Raw genomic sequence first — 24283 nt, 5'->3', positions numbered from 1 at the left:
TTTGAGACAGGGTCTCACTCTGTTGCCCAGGCTAGAGTGCAGTTGCATCATCATAGCTCACTGCAACGTCAAGTTCCTGGGCTCCAGCAACCTCCTGCCTCAGCCTCTCAAGTAGCTGGGACTACAGGCACATGCCACCACACTCAGCTAATTTTTTTTATGTTTTGTAGAGATGAGGGTCTTGCCATGTTGCCCAGGCTGGTCTTGAACTCCTGGCCTCAAGTGATCCTCCAGCCTCGGTCTCCTAAAGTGCTGGGATTCCAGGTGTGAGCCACTGTGCGTGGCCCATTTCTGCATTTTTAAACTGGAAATATAGCATTCAGACTTTCTGTGTTGAATGAAAGTTTATTTTCAGAGAGTAAAGCTGTAAAAACTGATATTGGGGGAGGTAAGGAAACGTACTTTGTAGAAATAACAGTTAGCTTCTCTAGATTCTCTAGAATCCCAATTGGCTGGAGCTGCTTAGTAGATACTGTAAATGTTTGATGAACACCTAGCAATATCTAGCTTAGCAAATTAATATTTTGTTACCCAATAGCTACTTTACTTCATAATTTGCAAAACTAAAATTACAATAGCAGAATTTATAGTATAAATGAATCTTTTATCTAGTTGCAACATTAACCATTAGCTTTTTTTAGCCACACAAAGGATTAGTATATTTTTAACGGTATTGTGCTAGTTCCTGTAGATGGGTTCTGAAGGCATATGGAAGATCAGAGAAATATATAAATTATTTATTAGTTAACTGAACAGATATTAATTGAGCACCTACTAAGTGCGAGGCACAGCTAGGAGCTGAGCATATAACAAAGAACAATAAAGGCATAACATGAGGACAGCTAAGTCAGTCATAGAATATCACTCAGTGGAATATTATGCAGCTAGTAAAATAGAGAAAAACAGAAGCAAAATAACCGTGGTTGCTTATTCTAAAATGTTAAGTATTTACAGAGAGAGCGGGAGAGTGAGAGAGAGAACGAACTAATTACCGTGTCTTGAATGACTGCCATCTTCAAAGCACTGGGTTTGATTAGGTATCATGGGGGCTGTGCTTGTTTGAAGACAATTCTGCTGGGAGCTTAGCCAGTGCAGCATGTATGGGTTGTTTTCTGGTGATGTCAATCGGCAAAGAAGAGAGTTTATTTCCTTACATCATCTGTTCTAGATATACTATAGTTCAGCCGTACTTTGAGCAAAACAATCAATTACAAAATGAGCCCTTTGACGTGTGCCTGAAGTGGTGATGTTCCGTACTGTAGTTCCGAGAGTTCTCCATATACGCTTTAGGGTCTAATGACCACGTAACAAATCTGACATCTTCCTATAAACATTAGGGAGTCTAAGTTATGTTCTTTTGCTAGAAAGGCTATTTTAACTTCAATTGTGATGAGCTGAGCATGAGTCCAGGGCTTCTGTCATCTAAGGTACCATAAATGTGAAGTCAATTTCAACATGTTTTTTTGAAAACAAAATAGTGTGAACTCAGATTAGGCTTCACAGTGATTGAGATATATGATTGTCTTCGTCTTGTGTTCCTTTCTTCTGGTGCTGTACAGTACCCCACTAACATCGAACAATTAGTGATCACTTGATGCTGTGGTCGTTTTCATAAAGAGCCCCTCTGTCTGTGCAGAACCTCTAGGGGAGTGGCAGCTCTGTCACAGGTAACGGTCCTCAATCTCTCCCATTGGGAGACAGGGGCATTAGGATGATTTACTGCTCTGCCTTGAGAGGCACCTGAAACAGAAACTAACAAGTGGGGTCTGAGGGGCTTTCTTAGGTAATTGAGGCCCTTAAAATGATGGCAAAAGCCAGTCGGGGTTTAGCTGGTACTAGCCTCACCGTCCTCATACTCTGTCGATGCTTGCTTTCTCTCGATCTCAGGGCTCTGCAGCCTACAGAGCACTCCGTAAACCCCAAAGCAGCTCTTTAGAAGTTTTGATTTCTGTAAATTGCAAGTTAGGAGTCAGGGCCTCTGACTTTGACTTCACTATTAGTTGTCTTGCCTTGGATAAATCACTTAAAATGCCAGGTCTCACTTTTCTCATCAGAAGAATTGAAGAGTTAGATGAAGTGGCCATCTAGCATCTTTGTTTATGATCAATATTCTGTCCATGGTGATTGAAACTTCTCAGTAAGACTCCTACCAGATCCCTTTATATTGCGCATTGTTCAAGGAGACTATTGGTAATTACTGTAAAAATTGTCATACACCTATGACTTTCGGTTCTTGAATTGGCCACCAGTATAGCTGTGGTTGTTCCACTTCTCTAGGACCCATGGGTCACTTAGACGAGGATGTCAGGGACTTAAGGACTTGTGCTATTTATTCACAATCCCAGTTCTTCAGAAAGAATGTTCGTGTGGCAAAGTTATGTTTCTACTTGGGCTATTATTTTTGGAGAAAAAATAATCAAGGATGTCTTTATAAACAACTTCTGAAACAAGTATCACACCTAAGTTGGCCTTTCTTATATGGAACAAAAAATTGAGGAGTATAACATTTGTCTTGTACAGATGCCACAAATCAGATAGATGGCTTTATCCGGGCACCGTCCAGTTTTCGGTGCTACTTGGAGCATTAGCCAGTATCGCTACACTAACACTATCTTGTTCTAATGGTGCCTCTGATAACACAACAACTTTATATCAGAGTTCCATTCAGAATTTTGAGACTAGACAGTCATTTTGGCTACTATCTCTATCATTCTTGGCCACTACAATATTAAATGTAAAGTTTTTAGGAAATACATTTCATTCATTCAACAAATATTCCCCATATACTTACTGAGTGCCAACCATATGTTGTGAGGAAATAGCAGTGATGTGAACAGACGCATTCCTGTCATAAGGCAGCTATGTTCTAATGGAGCAAGGGAAACGAGATATGTAAGATATATGGTATGTTAGGTGGTGATCAGTGCTATGGAGGAAAAAAGCAGACAATGGGATGAAGAAGGGAACATATATTTGGGGGAGGGGTCCATATTATATAGGGAATTCAGGGAGGACTTAGTGAGAATGTGACATTTGAGCAATGACTTAAAGGATGAATGGCGGGTATGGAGACTGTCTGGGGAGAACTTTCCAGGTTAAAGGACAGCAAGTGCAGGAACTTGAGAAGGGAGGGTGTCTGCTGTGTTCTAGTTACCGCAGGAGTGGGGTGAACGGGAGATGAGGTCAGAGCAGCAGGAAGGCCAAGCTAGGTAGGGACCCGTACATTTCCGTAAGGACTTGCCCTGAATGACATAGGAAGCTCTGGGAATGACATGAAATAGACAGGGTTTTAACTTATATTTAACTTATTTTGACCCTTGAGTTTTTTTCTTTTTTGCTTCCCTCCTGCATTTGTATTCTCCAGAGGGACTTTTTCTTGACCCTGAACCCTTTCCACTCCACACCCTGGAAATGACCTCCATGGATCCCAGCTTCTGCTTCTTCTCCTGGGGGTGTCTCTGCTGCCCGTCTTGAGGCCACCACTTACTCTGCCATGTGGCAAGGGGCCCTCCTGCTGCTCCTGAAGCAGTTGTCAGCTGTTTGGAGAAGCCACTCCGGCCTGAGGGCTCAAGCTGTTCTACTCCGCATCTCGCCCCTCCGGTCGCTGCCATTTACATTCCTTTTAATTATTTTCCATCATTAATTGAAGATATTTGTCACCTGGATCTTCCTTTTCACCCGAAGACTATCCGTCACCCCGGGGTAATCCAGGGCAGCGGCTGATGCCCTAGCTCCGTAGTCCTTGGTTTTAATATTTATGACACTTTTCTCTTGGTTTGGTTCAGCCACTCATGCCCACAGCCACAGCTTGGACCTCATGGTGTTTTCTTCAGGGATTGTCCATGTCTGAAGTTTTAAACTCTAAATGGCGTGGAGCGAGGTGGGACGTGTATAAATACATTGAAATGGTACAGTAGGTCCCCGATCTAGGTGTCTCCATCCGCCCTCTCGCCCTCGCAGGACCACAATCGGCCTCTAGGGGGAGCTCAAACCCCCTGTCGCGATGGCCGAAGGACCCGCCGCCTGGGACCTGGCGTGCTCGGGCTCTCAGCGCCGCGGAAGCGGTGATCAAGTGTATGCTCAGTGGAGTCACCCGTCATTGTTCGAATCCCATTCTTCCACTTTCTTACTGTGTGACACCGGCAGGCTGCTCAGGCTCTCACCTGTCGAATGAGGATGAAGAGGTACCCCACAGGGTCTACGTGACTTAGTGTAAACGTCATACTCACTACAGTGCTCACTGGGGAAAGTTTGATTCTCTTTGAGAGAAGTGCAGAGCTTAACGGCTATTGTTCTATGGGGTGGCCTCTTCTAGTTCCCTCTTGTTTCAAGTTGGAGTTTAAACTTCTGTCCCGTGGTATTGCCACACAGCTGTGTGAATGGGCCTGGCCACCGTCCCCTTTTCCACAACCCTGCTCTGGTCTCCCAAGGCCCAGCAGGATGCAGCCTCGGGCCAGAGGAGAAACTGGGCGTAGGTGTCTTCTGCAAGTCCCCCTAGGCCACAGACAGTCTCCTCTTCCTGGGGTTCCTTGAGCAGGGAGTATGCAGGTAATACGTGTTTCCTTTCCTTGTGTGATACATGCATAGCTCGTTTCTGGAGAGTGATACAGAAGCAGTTGTTGCCTACGAACCATTTAAAACAGTCACAGCCCTTTACTTTCACTTGTTTGCTTCAAAAAGGGGAAAAAGGATAGTGCCTCTCCTGGCAGCATGCCAGATATTTTTTACAAGGCTGGGACTAGTCTTCCGCGCTGTACGTTCCAGTTTCTTTTCCCTCCATCCCACCAAATCTTCCTGTCTGTTGCCTGGGTGAGGAACCCAGTGCTGACAGGGCCAGGCACGGGCATAGTTCAAAAGCCATGCAGAAATATGAAGATCCAAACTATAAGGAATAGGTTTGGATAATTTTTAAAAATATGAGCTATTAAAGTCAATGCAGAGCTGAGTATGGTGATACATGCCTGTAGTCCCAGTGGATTGGGAGGCTAAGGCAGGAGGATTGCTTGAGCCCAAAAGTTTGAGGCCAGCTTGGGCAGCATGGTGAGACCTCATCTCTACAAAAAGTAAATCAATCAATCAATCAGTCAGGGGAGCATGGTGGTGCTCGCCTATAGTCCCAGCCACTTGGGAGGTTGAGGCAGGGATGGCATGAGCCCAGGATTATAAGGATGGAGTGAGCTAAGATCATTCCACTGCACTCCAGCCTGGGCAACAGAAGGAGACCCTGTCTCAAGAAAGTAAAAAAAGAAAAAGAAAAGGACAGAATGCAAAGGAAACCTCAAGAGAGCTTTAACAAAAATTCAGCTTAAAACATGTTTACAAAAATTAGGTACAACAAACTAGTGATGAAAGCAAACATAAATGATTTTAAAAATCCATTTAGAATGTGTTTAAAATAGATGTACCTACAAGAAAATAATATAAAAGTAAAGATTATGGGCAAAATTAATCAGGAAAACAGAAAATAACAGGGTGGCAATATAATTTTTAGTAAAAAGAAGAATTTGAGGCAAAATGTAATAAATGTGTCCAAAAGAAAAATTTTCTCTGTATTAAATAAAAAGTATAATTCATAGTGAACATTGTATGTGCTGGATAACAGACTTAAACCTTAGGTCAGAAACTATTAGAATTCTAGAAGAAAATGTAGGACAGACTCTTACAGACATTGGCTTAGGCAAAGAATTTATGAAGAAGACCCCTAAGGCAATCATAGCAACAACAAAAATAAATAAATGGGACCTGATCAAATTAAAAAGCTTCTGCACAGCCAAAGAAACAGTCATGAGAGTAAACAGACAACCTATAGAATGGGAAAAAATTTTCGCATACTGTACATCAGATAAAGGACTGATAACAAGAATCTATTTAGAACTCAGGAAAATCAGTAAGAAAAAATCGAACAACCCTATCAAAAAGTGGGCAAAGGACATGAATAGAAATTTTTCAAAAGAAGATATAAAAATGGCTAACAAACATATGAAAAAATGTTCAACATCTCTAATCATCAGGGAAATGCAAATCAAAACCACAATGAGATATCACTTAACTCCAGTGAGAATGGCCTTTATCAAAAAGTCCCAAAACTATACATGTTGGCATGGATGTGGAGAGACAGGAACACTCATACACTGCTGGTGGCACTGTAAACTAGTGCAACCCCTGTGGAAAACAATATGGAGATACCTTAAACAGATTCATGTAGACCTACCATTCGATCCAGCAATCCCATTATTGGGCATCTACCCAGAAGAACAAAAGTCATTCTATAAAAAAGACACCTGCACCCGAATGTTTATAGCAGCACAATTCACAATTGCAAAGATGTGGAAACAACCCAAATGCCCATCAATTCATGAATGGATTAGCAAAATGTGGTATATGTATACCATGGAATATTACTCAGCTATAAGAAATAATGGTGATACGGCATCTCTTTGGTTCTCCTGGAGAGAGTTGGAACCCATTCTATTAAGGGAAGTATCCCAAGAATGGAAAAATAAGCACCACATATACTCACCAGCAAACTGGTTTCCCTGATCATCACCTAAGTGCACATTTGGGAATAACACCAATTGGGTATCGGACAGAGGTGGGGGGTGGGGGGAAGGGATGGGTATATACCTACTTGATGAGTGTGATGTGCACTGCCTGGGGAATGGACACGCTTGAAGTTCTGACTGGGGGGGGATGGGGGTGGGGGGAGGGGATGGGTGCATACCTACATGATGAGTGCGATGTGCACTGTCTAGGGAATGGACACAATTGAAGCTCAGACTCGGGGGGATGGGGAGGCATGGGCAATATATATAGCCTGAACTTTTGTACCCCCATAATGAGCTGAAATAAAAAATATATATATATATATATAAAGCAAAGTACTCCATGATCTAGCAGTTTTACTCCTGGATGCATTTCAACAGAAATGTATACTTCTAGCCACTGAAAAGAATGTACTAGAGTATAGCAGCACTTGCCATGATAGCCCCCAAATTACTACCCTCAATAGAATGGATAAATAAATTGTAAAATACTCACATAATAGAATATTATACAACAGTGAAAATGAATGTTCTGCACACAACGGCCTACATAATCCTCAGAGAATGCTGAGCAGAAGACGTCCACCACCACAATGAGCACATGCTGTGTAGTTCCATTTATACAAAGGAAAAAACAGAAGGGGCAAAACCAATCTCTGTGGGTGGAGGCCAGGGTGGGGATTTCTCTTTGAGAGCAGAGGTGTAGGGACTGGAAGGGAGCCAGAGCCCTGTGGAGAGGAGGGTCCCGGGGCTCTGGAAATGTCCTGGTTTTGAGCTGTGCCAGCTTTGTGAAAAATTTTCAGGCTGTCTGCTTGATTTGTGTACTTTCCTTTAAATATATTAATATATTTTATTTTAGTAAAAAAGTTTTAAAATGAAGGAAAAATTGTTAGAAATACAGGAGAATTACACAGAAAAATAGTTACTTTAGAGATTATCTTACTGCTTTAGGTTTTCTGCTTAAATAAAAAACAGGTTTTTGAGTAACACAGCTAGATTATATTAATGTATATTTATACCATACCCTAAAACATATATATGCTCTTTTAAAAACATTTTTGTTAATTCTATTTTATACCAAAGAGAAATCCTCACATCCTAAAAGCAGGAATTGTATGCAACATGTGACAAATGTATACAACATGTGGTACAACATATTTGTTTAACATTTTAAACAAATGAAAATTAATCACTTGGAGTATCCCAAATAAATATTTGGTCAATGATTAAACCGAGACAAATCACAGTTGTAATTGTAATTGTGTTTTTAGAAAGTAAAACTGAGAAAAATACATACTTTGTAAAAGTTTGTCCAATTGCCCAAACCTGTATTTAGTGGCAACAATGGCCAGTTCATAGTCTTAAATGCTTTTGTTATTTTTAAAAAGTGAAAATATATTATGTTTACAATTCAATTTGACAAAACAAGTATAAAATAGACCTAAGGAAGTAGGAGGGAGGATGTAATAATAGTTAAAGCAGCAAACAAAATAATTAGAAAAGAAGAAAAAAGAAAACAATGGACCTGACAAACAAATCTAAGTACTTAATTGCTTGAAGGGATAAAGAAAACAACATAATATAGATAGACCTCTAGCAAATGTAGTTAGGAGTAAAAGACAAATATAAAAAGAAACAAGAAAACCCAACTAGAAGGAAATTTTAAATAGAGTGCTTTATACTATGTTATACCAATATATATTTTTAGATTGCAATGATCAATAGCAATTTTTGGAAATTATAGTTACAAGGATTTAATAATGAGAATAAAACCCTAATAGAATTATTGGAGAAATTGGAAGGATTCTCAGGATATTTTTTCCAATTCATAGTTTGAGGTCAGATAGTTGATTGTGAGTTTTTTCAAACTTCGAAAGAGCCTTCTGATGGAGCTTGAAAGTCAGAGACCTGTTTATCACCTGGCTCTGCCCTGTGCTGGCATTGCCATTTGACCTTGACTGACCTGCTTAACCTTGCTGAGTGAATGAATGACCCAGTGAATAAGTGCTTGCATACCAGAATGCATTAGCTTTCTCAGAGGTTATCATAAGACTTAAGTGAATTAATATATATGAAGTTCTTAGCATGGGGTCTATTAAATAGTGAGTATTCAATTAACAGTGTGCACTATTATTATCAAATATTTTGTATGATAGTATACGGGAGTCAGAGTATCTATGAGTAATCTTTTGATAGTTGTATCTTTTTTTTTTTAGGTTATCCTGATCCAGAAAATTTTTCCTGGACAGAATATCTGGAAGCTACTCAAACTAATGCAGTTCCTGCCAAAGTTTTTAAAATGGTAAGTTCTATATAGGTACTCCCTCTCACCTTTAAACAATGTCCGTGTTGAGTCATGCCTTCATTTGACAGTTTTAAATTATTCTGTTTTTTTCTTTATAAATTCAAGTAGTATTTGCATAACAAATTTGCTTTGCTTTTAGTTAAAAATACAAAGTAGGTGACTCATTTTCTATTGTTCCTATATACAAACGTAGACGATGATTTCCTTCTTTGCAAAACACAGTAGTTGCACATCAGAGGTGCTGCTGAAATCAGCTCACCAGCTGCTGATGACTGAGTCCTTGCATTTCTGGGTCTATTAGTCTGCTGAGTGCGAACTCTGAAGTTTCACAGTATCACTTTCTCAGGGACTATCTGAATGCTGATACTGCCATAGCAAAGTGGGTGAAATGTGTGTAGTCTTTGTGTGTGTAGTTTTATCCATCTTGAGGGAACCTTTCTTTTAGCATTAGAATACTAATTTTTAAAGTTCACATTTGCACTTATATGCTTGTTCCAGGGTTGAACAAAGTATAATCTCTAAAAGAAAGTGCATAGATAGTCTAGTTAGAGGTATTTATGTTCTAAACGAGTGGTTTTCAAACTCTGTTTGCTTTCAGTTCTCATGCACTACAGGCTCCCTGGCTCATCTTTAATCAGAATTTTATCTATTGGGCTTCTACATATGATTTAGTTTATTGAAAGTTTTCTAGGAATCAAAAGGGGTTTGAAACAAAGTGCTGTTTCATTTTTAAAAAAAAAATTGATTGTAATAGACTAGATTTGGAAGAAGATGTACAATGCCTAGAATAAAATGAGGAAGGGAGAAGTGCTGGCGCACTAGGAAGCGTTTTAAGAATTGCGAAGATTCAATAAGCAGAAGTGCCCAGCTGCTGGCAGTCTCTCTTTCTCTCTTGCTTTCTTCCAACACTTTATTTTACTTTTCCAAGAGGAAAATTATAAGAAAATAAAACTGCAAAAAGGTTTAGCTAAGAAGGTAACTTCCAGGCCCTGTCGTGGGTTCAACTCAGGTGTGTATCTTTGGCATCTGTGGTACCAACCACGTTTACTTCTGTAGTTGAGGGCAGTGACCATGGGGAGGGGAAACGAAAAGATTCTCAGGCATCAGAGACCTAAATATAGTCAGTGTACTCCATTTAGTGTATGTAATAATGCCTTTTAGATAGAAAATATGTTTCTGCAAAAGCAGGAGAGGAACATATCAGATAATGGAGAAAGATCTGTGTATTACTCATGTATTAGTAGCGTTTTATTTTCCTCTTGCCATTTCTAGACCTGAAAAATTCAATACACTTTTATTTCCAATAAAGTCAGTTGAACACGCTTATGCATAGTAGCTTTCAAAGTTAAACTTCTGCCAACCTATAAAAAACTGTCCAGAGTTGTCTTTTGATTTTGATTTTGATAGTTAAATTTCCTTAGTTTCAATAATTTTGTAAGTCTCAGTGTCTTTTCTTACTCCAGTTTCTTTAAAACTGCCTATGTGTCTGTCACTATAGACTCTCCGTTTCTAGCATTTGAAGACTTAAAAGATACCTTAACACAGATCACCCCTCTTAGGTTACGGATGAAGTGATAAAAGCATAGGTTATGGCCTTAAATTATATCACAGTGTGATTTTAAAACAGTTTACCAGTTGAAATTATGCAGCTTTTATCTAAGCATATTTTAAAATTTAGATTTATACAAAATCATATTTATTCTTTCTAATTATTTATTAAGTAATTTTGCCTTCTATGCCATATACATTGAAACTGGCCAGTGACAAGAGTCAATAATTTCTTAATTTGTGAGGTTAAATTCAGAAAAAAAGAAAAAAGTCTAATTTAATATATAAACCATAGTAAGGTCCTTTTTGAGCCTCGGTGTGATCATTAACAAGTGTATGATTTAATATGTCTTAGTCATTTTAGCTATCTTTAAAATGACCAAAAATTCTTTTTCTTCTCACAGTCTTTTGTGAAACTGGATAAAATAATATGGATAAAGTCCTATGTGTTCTTAAAACTAAGTTCTAGTTGTATAGAAGATCTGCATGTTAAAACTAAAACAATAATATTTTAGAAAAAAAAATTAGTAGAATATATGAATTATTGAATTTTGCATGATTTGTTGCACTTGTAATATTACAGAGGTTGCCTCATGGTTTTCTGCCAAATATGAAACTTGAAGTTGTGGATAAACGAAACCCCAGGTTAATTCGTGTTGCTACAATTACAGATGTTGATGACCAAAGAGTAAAGGTACATGTTTTAAATTATTATGTTTTAGTATTTTTTCCCACATTTCTTCTGTTTCCCCCACCCTCCTAGTCTCTGTACCTTCCTCAATTTTGAATTCATTTGCACAATAGCTTTTCTGGGGCAAAAAAACATTCTAGATCTGACCTTGAAGGTTGACCTTGGCCAGGATGGTACTAGGAATAATAGGATCCCTAAGACAGGGTGGCTGTGTAATTCACACACAAGGCTGCTAGAGAGTCTCTGATTTGGCGCAGTGGAAGAATAAAACTCTGATGGGCTTAATTTCTAGTCCCATGTCTTTGGGTAAAATATTTTCAGTTTATATGTATATGAAGTGGGAAATCTATAGATTAGATCTGACTGACTTTGAGAGGGATTCTAATACATCTCTGTTTGGATTTGTTGTTTCAAATTTCACTGTCAGTTTTTCTTTTTTTTAAGCTTCTTTTTGTTGGCATTATCACATTTTTCTTGAAATTGTTGTCATTAAACACCTTACCAAGAACAATTGAATCTTTGTTTCCTACTTTTCTTTGTCAAATAAAAAAATATTAAAAACACTTTAGTCACTGTAGCTAAAATAAAATGTTAGATTGTGAATTAAAGACTTTTATTAATGGTTAGATTTCTATACTGTCCTTGTTGATGACATCTGGTTTATTAAAAGAATACACATCTTCATAATGAAATTTTCAGAAGATGAAAGCCTTTTTTCCCCTCAGACAGAGAGCTGGAAGCATCTGTGGAATTCATTAAACCTTCTACAGCATATGACAGTTCAAAAATTATTTTCTCCCCAAGCACAGTTGTTTTCATAATAATGAAAAGATTGAGGTCAACTAATTTTAATAGGCACTATCTTAAAAGATGTATTTAAGTTTGGTATATAGTTTGTTATAATTTAAAAGAAATTTTATTTGCTATATCCCTAATTTGAAAACAGTATCTAATTCAAATTATAGAGAATGATCAGTACTTAAATTTTAGTAAAATTTGGAGGTGAGCGTCTGGCTTGGCTGTAGATTATCAAGTGTACATATTGACAGTGCCCTTCACTATTCTGACGGATGAGAGCAATCCCTGTGTTAAACATTGTTCTGAAATAACATAGTGTAAGCATTTTCTTCCATATACCTTGCTATCAATGTTTTATTTTAAACATATTGCTTTAATTCTTATTTATTCGTAGCATTTTATTGTTTACTCTTATGGCACTTACTATGAAAATGACTTTTGCATATCATAATTATTTTGTAAATTCAGTGATACTTTGTTGACTTTCATTTTAAAATTATTGCATTTCTAGGAAAAGCTCAATGTTAATAGCACATCAAATCTTACTTAGCATCTTAACTGAAAGACTATTTTCTTATTATCAATAAGGTATGTCCTCTAGAATCCAGTTGATCATTTGTTGCCAGCTTATTATGTGAACATATTGGATTAGCCTATTACTTTAAAATATTATTCAAAAAAACTTTAGGTCCCAAAGTGTATTTATTATATTTCTTATTTACCATCTCAGCATTGATCTTTTTAAATCTCCAAGCATTTGGCTGATCCTTCCAATGAAATATTTCATGTATCTTCTCCTTATTCTTTTTCTATAGTGGTAATTGCTTTGTCCTTTACTAGAGGAAAAAGTTGAAAAATATCTGGTATCTCTGAAAGAATTAGAGCCATCATAGTTGTCTCTGTGGTTGTGGGCAGAATGGAAATCCCTTTAGGATTTTAGGGCTGCGTTAAGATGGGTTTATGCAAGTGGCACTCTCCACCCTGTGCAACGGGCTTTATAAAATATGAAACGAGTTTTTTCCACATACCATTAGGTCTACCAGAGTATATCAGTCTTGCAGTGGACATAAACGTCTTAGGGCTCATGTCGTGCTTGAGGTCTGTACACAGCCTCTGACCTCTCAAGTGTGTGGCCTTCAGCACACAGTTTCTGGATGGTTCTGCCGTGCAGCCTCCACTGTACACCCTCCTCCAGTCAGTCTCAGAGTTGGGCAAATACTTGTCTTGCCCCAGGATGTAGAGGGGAAAAGATTGTCTGTGGGCTGGCGGTTTTCTGAATATAGAAGAGTCAGAAGTAATAGCTTAAAATTCCATTCATGAGTGTTACTAAGGGAAAGAAGGCCTTGGAAATGAGCGTCAGACTTTTTATCTTAACGTCTTGTGTAAGGGGTAGACGAGGCTACCTTTGCCAAGTGAGAAAGCATGTGAGGCTTTTCTGATCTCCTTTTTGCCCAGCACATTCCTCTATTATTCAGTTAATGTGTTGATCATATTGTTCGATAATTTTCTCTTTTAAAGTCAATGTGCTGCAAAGATGATTTTTATACCTGGCATGTAATTGATGCTTAATATACTAGTGAATGAATGAAAGAGTGAGTGAAGAGAGGAACGGCGCTGAATGTACTTTGGCATTCTGACTGTTATTGGATATATATAAACTGATTGTTTTGGTCAAAAAGCACTTTTCCCTCATTCTTAATTTCTTTGCTAATTACTCTTCTCTTGGAATCTAATTCAATACAATGCACCTGAAAGTGCCATAGGATAAGTCTGATGTGGGTTCAAGTTACAGCTCTCTCTTATCTCACCGTGCTATTAATGTGATGAAGTTACTCAACTTATTTGAACTTTCCTCATCTGTAAAGTGATGGGGTTAATAATACCTACCTCACAGGCTTGCTGTGAAAATTCAGTGAGGTCATGTATGTTAAATGTGTAGGCACTCTCCACAGGCACTTCAGTGGTAGCTGCTGCTATTGTTGGTGCGAATACCCTGGGTGTGTTTACTTTCTGTGTTAATGAAGGGGCCTCATGCAAGTAAGTACCATCAGTAGATAGACAAGAAACAAGTGTACACTCCTTGGTGAAAAAAGCAGGGAGTTTGATTGGAAATCCCCTGGGGAATGTTAACACGAGCCCATGTGATTATGCTGAACGCCTGTGTTAGACTGTGAGAGCAGCGTTAGTCTGTTCTAATAACAAGAATTACATTTATAATGATGGCAACAGTGAGGATGGCACTTCGTCTTTGTCAGACTGTTATAAGGGCTTTACATGCATTAATGTTGCCTCACTACAACCGTGTGACAGACGGTACTGCTATTATACCCATTCTGCAGATGAGAAACTGAAGCCTAGAGAGGTTAAGTAATTGATCCAAGGTCACAAGCTATATAGCTATATGTGAGAACAGGATTGTAGACCCCGATTTCAGGCATAAGTTTTCAACTCTAGAGCTTATAATATTCCAACTCCTTTTACTTCTGTATTCTAATTTTCATCCTAACTAACCCACTTTATAGTGGGAGAGTAGATGTGTAGGATGGGGAGTAGAGACCACCCAAGACTCCACATTGTCACTTGTGCCCACGCCCACATTGCATGTCCTGCCTGGAGGTGTGTGTGTGGTGCCAGCAGTCCCTGGCAGAGCACAGCAGGTCCACTAAAGACTGACTTCGTTCCCTTCTGCCACTCTCCCCAGATATGTAGCTCCCTTAGGTGCTTTATTAGTTCTGTTTTTATTACGTCTTTTTTGAGATGTAATTCACATACCATAAAATCCAGTGGCTTTGAGTATATTCACAAAGCTGTGCTACTGTCACCGCTAAGTTTAGAACATTTTCATCACCCCAGAAAACAGCCTCGTACCCCTTAACAGTCATTCCTCATTCTACCCTCCCTCCCCACAACCAATCCCCTGACAATCACTATTCTATTTTCCATCTCCATGAATTTGCCTATTCTGGACATTTCATATAAACTAATCCTATAACAAGTGATCTTTTGTGATTAGCTTCTTTCATTTGTTTTTTGTGTGTTTATTTTATTTTAGTTTATTTCATTTTTGAGGCAGAGTCTCCCTCTGTCGCCCTGGCCAGAGTGCAGTGGTGTCATCATAGCTCACTACAACCTCAAACTCCTGGGCTCAAGCGATCCTCCTGCCTCGGGCTGCCAGAGCGCTAGGATTAAAGGCGCGAGCCAGCGTGCCCAGCCGGCTTCTTTCATTTAGCAAAATAATGTTTTCAGGGTTCATCCATAGTGTAGCAAAGATCAGTACTTCATTCCTTTTTATTTCTGAATACTATTCCATTGTATAGGTGTACCACATTTTGTTTATCCACTCATCGGTTGATGGGCATTTGGATTATTTCCACTTTTTGGCTGTTTTGAATAATGCTGCTATGAACATTCATGTATGTTTTTTTGTGGATATATGTATTCATTTCTTCTGGGTATATACCTAGGAGTGGAATAGCTGGCTCATATGGTAACTCTATGTTTAACATTTTGCAGAACTACCAAAATGTTTTCTGAAGTGGCTGCACTACTTTTACTTTCCCAGTAGCAGTGTAGGAGGATTCCAATTTCTTTATATATTCACTAATACTTGTTATTGTATGTTTTTTTGTTTTGTTTCATTTTTGTTTTTGTTTTAGCTTTTCTAGTGGGCCTTATGTACTTTAGAGCCAAAGAATCAGTTATTCTTGTTTATATGTGCCCACTAATAACATACTGGCCAAAAGAAGTGGGAGAAATTCACGCTTGCTTAGTAGTGGTTGCAGTAATAGAAGTAGTAACGGTAGTGGCTGTAGTGGTGCAAGTATCAAAAGTAACAGAAACAGTAATAGTAGAGGAGGAAGACCCTGTTATTGAATGTGCACTTTATTCTGGGCACTTAGCTGAGTATGTTGTATATCACATCTTTGTCTTCACAACAACTCTCTTAGGTAGGTGTTATTTCTGCTGTACAGTTGGCATGGAGAACTTAAGTAATTTGGCCACGGTTTCAAGGTGTTAGATGTTTCTAATCCAAAGACAGTGTCCTCTATATTTTAGCAATTACTCTGTAGCTGTGATGAGCCGTTGGAATTGGAGACCATAAATTGTCAATGTCGGGAGGATGGGATAGTGGGCAGCCTGATTCAAGGTATTCTACTCGCTTGCTCTCATAAATCCACTTGTACTAGTCAGACCAGACATTCTGATTTTCATGCTGAAAATATTAACTTTGTCATGTGTGGCTCATTGGTGAGTGAGTTGTAAAGTTTTTCTTGCCATGGCAGGGTTTTAAGATGCTAGGTTTATTAATTACCATGGCTGTTCTCTAATACATATTTATGATGTACTCAGTGTATCTTGTTCAATTTATAGCCAGCTATTATGTTTAATAATTATTCCTTTGTTTGGTTTCACAGTGTGCTCTGTTATATCTGAAAGCCCATTACCATCACCTTATCAGGAAATCTACATTAAATTTCAATAGATGGATGCTTTTAGGAAGTTTAGATTTTATTTAGGAAAAAATATTCTGCAAATAAATGTAAAGGAAGGACTTAAAACAGAGTAATATTTGATAAATATTTGCCCTGTGGGAACTACAGATAAGCTGTGAAATGAATTATAAATGAATTTCAAATAGATGCTTTAAGAAGTTCTACTGAATCATTAATAAATTGAGTCTCTTCAGCGAGTCTTTTCATATTTAATGCATTAACTGGATGTATTTGTGGCATTTCTAAATGAAATAAGAGCATGATGACCAAAAGAAATTTTCATGGTAAGTTGTGTGCTTACATGACTGGAAACTATTTTGGATTTTAGGTCAGACCAATAAGTTCAAAAGCGTTTGTTTGAAAAAACCTGCGAGTGTATTAATGCAAAGCAAAAGTCCAAATCCAAGTCAGTGAGTGTTCACTTTAATTAAGGGCTGCCTGGGCTTCTAGAAAGTTGCTTGACCCCTAAAAGTCCTAGTTTAATTATCTGTCAAGAAGGGAGCAGATTCTGGAATATATCTTCTGACTTGCCAAAATTTCTAACGGGGATGCATTTAGGAAAATGATTTTTTTTTTTTTTTTTTTTTTGAGACAGAGTGTCGCTTTGTTGCCCTGGCTAGAGTGAGTGCCGTGGCGTCAGCCTAGCTCACAGCAACCTCAAACTCCTGGGCTTAAGCAATCCTACTGTCTCAGCCTCCCGAGTAGCTGGGACTACAGGCATGTGCCACCATGCCCGGCTAATTTTTTCTATATATATTTTAGTTGGCCAGATAATTTCTTTCTATTTTTTTTTTTAGTAGAGACGGGGTCTCACTCTTGCTCAGGCTGGTCTCGAACTCCTGACCTTGAGTGATCCACCCACCTCGGCCTCCCAGAGTGCTAGGATTACAGGCGTGAGCCACCGCGCCCGGCCAGGAAAATGATTTTGAATTATGAGGCTAGAACAAGATACTAACATTAAAAATAACTGTCCTTTGAGCTAAACTTTTAATTAGTGGCCATTACAGTGTCATAGTGATTGATGGCTGTCTTCATTTGGGAAGGGGACTGGGACAGTTTTCCAAAGTATTATGACAAATTAATGAAAAGATAATTTTTAGGGTAGGTGAAACTATAAATTAGTGTCAACCATGATTTCCAGAAAAGTTGAAGCAGGTAGAGTGCTCTCCCAGAGAGAGGTGCATTGGTGTAATTACAGGTAAAATAAACACCAACAATGATAATATTAACGATGGCTAACTCCAACCCTTGCTGCTATTCACTTGCTTTACATTTTCTTACTCTCTCAATCCTCACAGTGAATCTGTAGATATAGGTACCAAAATAGGCACAGAGAACTTAAGTAACTTGCCCAACATCACACAGCTTGTAAGTGGTACAGTGATCTCTTAACCCAGGGGACAGCGTTCTGTAAAGAGCCAGAGAGTAAATATTTCAGGCTTTCTGGGCCGCATGGTCTCTGCTCCAATTGCTCAACTGTGCTGTTTATCGAAAAGGCAGCCATAGACAGTATGTAATTGAATGAATGACACTGAAGTTTGAATCCCACATAATTTTCGCATTTTATGAAATAGTTTTCTTTTGACTTTTTTCCCCAGCCATTTAAAAATGTAATCACCATTTTTAGCTTATGGGACACACAAAAACAGGTGGTAATGGGACCCCATTTGGCCTGTGGGCTCTGATCTACAAAGCCCTGTCTTAACAGATATGGTACTGATTAGATTATGAGATGACTTTATTTAGTCGTTACCTTTAGTATAAGTAGTTTTGTATCCTTGCCTTATCTTTTCCAATATTTGATTTTTGAACCAAACCATATCTCTATTTAATTTTCAATCTAGTTTTGGGTAAATTTTAGATATCCAATAAAAAGAGGTATTAATAGAAGAGATGAGGGCTACTATGTAATCAACAGTTTCTAGATTTAAAAGAAATATATTTTTTTTCTAGCATGTTGCCATAAATTTATTTGGGTTTCAGTGTGAATGTAGCCAAGCCCCTGAAATGATATATAGTCTCTCACTAGGTTTGTATTCTCCAAGAACTGTAAGTCAGGATTTACCTTTCACATTTTTATTAAAGTCAGTGTATCCAAACAGAAGCGTGTGCCCAGCAGAACAGCGGCGCAGTATTGCCCTGGTGAGGAACTGGACAGCCCACTTGGGAGCTCCTGCCTCACCCCACTCCCATCTCGCCAGCCTGACCTGTGAGATCTAATGAGATCCTGACATGTGATTGTTTGGCTAGAGGCATCAGCTTAGTCATGAGCTAGATAGAATAGAAATAGAACATTTCACAGTTTTCTATGCAGAACACTGTCGGTGTAGAAACGTCTTAAATAAAAGATGATGATGATACTGCACTAGTTGTTCTGAACTCTTCCTTTTTAGGGTTATGCATTTGAGGGTCCGAGGAATGTTACAGATTGCTCTGCTGCAGAATGCTCATACACAAATACTGGGTTGTATTTGTGTTTCAGGGGTTAATGGGGCTTTGAGGAAGGACCTCATTTTAAACTAACAATTCTTAAGTTAGTAAAACAGGCTCTCCATTCTCCATACTCTTGGCACTTCATTCAGAGCTTTCTGTTGCTCAAAAAGTGTAAGACCCCTGACCTGCCGTGATAACGAAGCCCCGTATTTCCCAGACCTTGAGTCAGAACGTGCAGCGGGGACGCGCTGTGTTCCTTCAGAGCAAACACGGGAGTGTGTCGGATTTGTCTCCACTTTGGAGGAGACTTACACATTCCCTGCTGTTCTCCTGAACAGAAGGGTACTATTTCTGACCAGCTGCAGTTTTGACATTCCAAATGCCCTTACTAATACTGATACTTAGCTAATTATGCCGAACACCATCTCTTTTTCTCACTTCCTGCTTTATAGGCACTCTATTTTTACTACTGGAAGAATATCTTTCAAAAATAAATAAGTGAATAATTGACGAGGCAAGATGGTCAGCACATTCTTCCCCTCTTGTTCCAAAATCTATGTTATGTCTTGTGATGTAAGAAAGGGTGATAGACTCAGGGGAAGGAAATGCTTGGTGAGAAGGGAATGAGTAGATTCTTATGGCAGATTAATTTATTTTCAAAATGTAGTTGTCTTATTTTCCTGTTGCTATTTTAACACATTACCATGAATTTAGTGGCTTAAAACAACACAAATGTATTATGTTACATTTCTCTAGGTCAGAAATGTCACTGAGCTAAAATCAAGGTGTCAGCAAGACTAGATCCTTCTGGAAGCTCTGGAAAGGAATCTATTTCCTTGCCTTTTCCAGCTTCTAGAGTCCCCTTTATTCCTCGGCTAAGGGCCCCTTTCTCCATCTTCAAAACCGTTAGTGTAGTGTCTTCAAGCCTCTGACTCCGACACTCCCGCCACCCTCTTGTAAGGACCTCGGTGATGTCTTCGGGCTCAAGGATAGTCCAGGATGATCTCCCACATCGCAAAACCCTTAACTTAATCACAGAAAGTGGTAAATTCCCAGATTTCAGATTAGCATGTGGATATCTTTGGGAGCGTATTATTCTGCCTACTGCAGAAGTTTTAGATGAAATTAACACAGTAATTGAAAGGAAGTGCATGAGTTGAGGTGTACTGTGTAATCAACAGCTTTTACTTACTGAGCTCCTCTAAGGGAGAAGAGGCCGTTGGGGAGGTGTGAGCCCTACGGACAAGATGCACACTTGGAACCTGCCCTCACCATCTAGTTGGGAACAGAGGATGGGCTGACATTTTGTTACAATAGTGCAAGGCACAAACCCTCAAGTGCTGTAAAAGCCATTGCAAATGCAGCAGGCGTTGTGAGCAAAGATGCTGAGGGGCAGATGGCTTCTCAAGAAGAACAGTTTTTCTCCTCTGAGAAAAAGTATATAACATGCCTTGTTTTATTTGCATTTCCAAACACCAAATGCCTTTATTTACTATCATGTAGAGACAAAGGCAACTTCAGATTTAATCCATTTTAATGTGTGTATATGCATGTATGTATGGATGCATATATATATTTTTTCCTTAAACCAGAAGCCCCTTGGGCAGGTGGTCTACACACGGTCTTTATTTGGGCTGTGAGCAGAGAAGTCCTGGGGAGTTGTGTGGCCACTGGAGCCATCAGAGCTCAGCTGTGAGAGAGAAGGCAGGGGGTCCCTAGCCTAAGCAGTTGCTACAGAGTTTGTTCTTTTCCCACTTCTACTTCTCAGAGGCTTATCCTCGGCTCCTCCAGCCTCAGGACTCCATCAGAAACGTGTGTGTCCTTGTTTCCTTGCAAGACCAGCACTGGGCTGCAGAAACAATGGGACCATCCACCAAGTTGCTCAAACTAGAATCTTGGGGGTCATTCTTAAAATATCCCCATCTCAGAGCTACCACCATAGTCTATTGGTGCTAACTCCGGATAACATGTCCTAGTCTCCATACGTCTCTCCATCTCCATGACGGCCACCCTAATGACAGCAGACGGCATCTCTCGCCTGGACCACCGCTCTCACCTCCTAGCTGGTCTCTCTGCTCCTGCCCAAGACCCTATCAATCCACACTGCACAAAGATGGCAAAGTGACCTTAAATGTAGGGACTGGATCGCGTGACTCCCTTGCCTACATCCTTCAGTGTCTTTTCATCGCATTTAAGTAAAAAAAGAATCAACTCCTTAATGTGCCCCACCAGATCCTGCCTGATTTGTCCCAACTTACTCCTCCAGCCTGTCTTATTCCACACTTGATCACATTTAGAGACAGCTGTAAAATTTGGAGAAAAATAGAATAACAGGATTTGGCCAGTGACTTTTGACCTAATTTTAACAATTTTTCTTTTAAGGTGATAGTTATAGTTCACTCTCAACTATATGTGAGTGGGTCACACTCTCTTCTGCTTTTGAAATGTCAGGATCCCTTCTTGGAAGACTGGACACATTCAGCACCTACACGGGCACTGACAGCTGTTTTATGACAGACTCTTATAACTGGCAGCTGGCGAAGGTTTTCAAAATGTTGAATATAAGGTGCATCTTGATTTCAGAATCACTGAACTATGGTACAGTGGTGAGATGAGGGGTGTGTATGATAGAATCAGGGAAATAGAATTTGTTTTTCATGTTCTTTCTACAAAGTTACTAATTCATGGGAGTGGCTCCATTTTATGTAAATGCCAATTTGCACTCCTCATTCCAAGTGGCTTGTCTCTTCCTTCTGCTTTGAGTGTCTCTCTATAGTCCCTCACTTCACTGGAATATCATTTTCGCCCATTCTCACATAATTGCCTGTTTACAAATGCCATCCTGTGGCTGCAGAAAGGCAAAGAGCCATTCTGAGAGGTCCGACTTCAAATTCATCTCCACAGATGTCAAGGGAACCCTAGCTCCATTCTTGGCATTCTACTCCATTTCCCTAATCAATCCACAGTCTCATTCTCCACGAAGACTCTTTCATACACCCTCTCTCCTAATAGCCTTCTCCTCATTCTTCTCGCATGACCTTGTTTCTCATTCACTTGGAAAAGAGAAGAAACTCAAAGTAAAACTGCTGATATTCCCGTGGTTAAATCTACCTTTCTCTCCATGTAGAAGCACACACCACTTGGAGTTTCTGCTTATTGCAATAAAAAATTATTCCTGCTCCTATCAAAAGCAATTCACTGTCTTCCTATAGGAATTAAATTTTCATCATAGGTACTGTGGTTATCTGACATTTGAGTGCATTTTTCTTTTTATAGTCTTCTTTGCCTCTAGAATGCAAGCTAGTGGGAAGAGCCCATTTTCTCTCTTGATTAGCCAAGGACTCTTGGTATCCCCAGGATGTGTGGAGCAGCACCTGGCATGTTATGCCAGGGTGCTCAGTAAATATTTGCCAAATGAATGAGTGAAGAAATGAATGTTGGTTGTAAATAAAAGTGTACTGGTTAGGTTGTTTACTGGCAGCAAATTACTATTTATTAAGGGTTGTTTATTACTTATTACTTACCCAAAACAAATGTGCATTAGCTCCTGGCATTAGCTACATGCCGTTTACATATTCCTTCACAGAAGAAGAGTCATTTACAACATCACATAGAAAACTGGATCGATTGATGCTTCTGTATTACTAATATACTTTTAAGAAGCACTATGCTTACTTTAAGCATGGCTGAGAATTATGTAACATTTGAATAATTTAAGTCATGCATAATTTCATTGTATATGATGCTTTGTCCCTTGGAATACTGACACAGTGAATCATGACAGAGTTGTAGCAGTGTCAAAGAACCATAGCCCATTATGAGGCCATTATACTAATAACATATGACAAACAGTGGGACTGTGGGGTGGTAATGGATACATAATGGGTAATAAATGGCTGGAATTCTGAACAGTAATGGGCGCTAGTGATTTTCCAGCAATAATAACCTCCTCTTAAAATAAATGTAACTTTAATGTCAAAAATTGCCAGTCGCATAAAGGATTCAGATTGCGTTTTGAGTGTGGCCTACTTCAGTTGGCTTCAGCCATGCAGAGACCCATGTTAATCTCTGGTTCCCAGCCAGCTAGGAGAGAGTTCCTCGTACAGCGCTTGCCCTCAGTGACCACAATGTATGTTCAGTGTACGAAGCATGGCGTAGCTTAATAAACAGAAAGCCCTAGAACCCCAAATTGATATATCCTGTGATATACATAATATATTGTTACATCTTTTCTTTTGCTATGCTCCACGCTGATTATTGCTCATTTGCATCTAAGATTCCTAAATGAAACAACAGTTTTTCACCACTGTGCTTTGCTGCTGCCTTCAGGAAATTTGTAGCACTGGCCACTGTGAATATACCCTCCTGCCCCCTGTTCACCACCCCTTGCTGTCATTTAGCTTCCACTGGTGGCTCTGCTGGCAGGTTCCTCCTGCCAGGCGGACTTTCCATTACTGTGCTGCGGGCTGGCATTTCTGTCTGTCCTGCCTGACCCCTTCCTGCAGGGGCCTCTCGGGGCTCTTTAGCTGCCCTCAAGCCCCAGGTATTGCAGTGAGAGCCCGGAGACCCATGTTTTGCTCTGGTCATTTGTTATAATTCATCTGTTAGTGCTCATAAGTCAATTTGGTGGTAAAACAATGACTCCCTTCTGTTGAAGGCTATTTTAATGTCTTCATTTCAGATGCCTCCAAACCCCACATTTATTCAAGAATAAGGTCATAGAGGTCTCCCTCTGATCCCAAGACCCCCACCCCCACCCCACTGTCCTTCAGATCCCCCTCCTGCTAAGGGCTGTGGATGGTGTGGCTGCATCCCGCCCCAGATCCTGACGTTCTCGCCCACCTCGTGGCAGTAGGACTTAGAATTGCTTTTTCAAGGCCATATTGCCCACTTGTCCAGGAAGTAAATTCTACCCATAGTAAATTTTGCTAGTCCTGTGGGCTCTGTGTAGTAGTCAAATCACGTAGGCCAGTGCTGTTCAATAGAACTTTCTGCAGTGATGGAAACGTTCTCTCCCTGGCCTCTCCAGTGTGTTAGACACTGCCACATGGGGTTACTGACTACTTTAAATGTGGCTAGTGGAACTGAGGAGCTGAAATTGTCATTTTAGCTAAGTTTAATTAATTTAAATTGAAATAGCTGCATATGGGCAGTGGATGTCGTATTGGACGGTACAGCTCTAGGGCATTTGGTGGCAAGTAGAAATGGTGGCCAGGACACGTCCTCCTTAAGAAGCCTCCCTGTAGGGCATGAGGGGACCAATATCTACCCCTAGGAAGCTGATGCTGTGTTGGGTTTGGGATCATCCATAGTTTATCCCTTTGTCTTCTCTGTCAGCTTGTCTTAAGGTCAGCTATCTGGCTGTCTCCTTAACACTGCTAGTAAATATCACAAGCTTAAAAGGTTGAACAGATTTTACCACTTCTGGAAATAAAAAATATAATTTAGATGAGTGGAGAGAAACTGGTTAAAC

General features: G+C 39.6%; 1 protein-coding gene across 2 annotated transcripts in view; it reads left to right on the top strand.

Moving 5' to 3' along the window:
* The window catches only part of L3MBTL4 (L3MBTL histone methyl-lysine binding protein 4), a 339453-nt gene that overhangs the window by 101404 nt on the left and 213766 nt on the right, over positions 1-24283 (top strand). For both annotated transcript variants that reach the window (XM_069468253.1, XM_069468254.1), the window contains exons 10-11: positions 8759-8844; positions 10979-11089. In XM_069468253.1, coding sequence (XP_069324354.1) covers positions 8759-8844; positions 10979-11089 — 197 coding nt within the window. The remainder of the gene's footprint in view (positions 1-8758; positions 8845-10978; positions 11090-24283) is intronic.

The sequence above is a fragment of the Eulemur rufifrons genome, chromosome 5, assembly GCF_041146395.1.
Source record: "Eulemur rufifrons isolate Redbay chromosome 5, OSU_ERuf_1, whole genome shotgun sequence".
Classification (NCBI taxonomy): Eukaryota; Metazoa; Chordata; class Mammalia; order Primates; family Lemuridae; genus Eulemur; species Eulemur rufifrons.
This window is presented reverse-complemented; position numbering and strand designations above follow the sequence as displayed.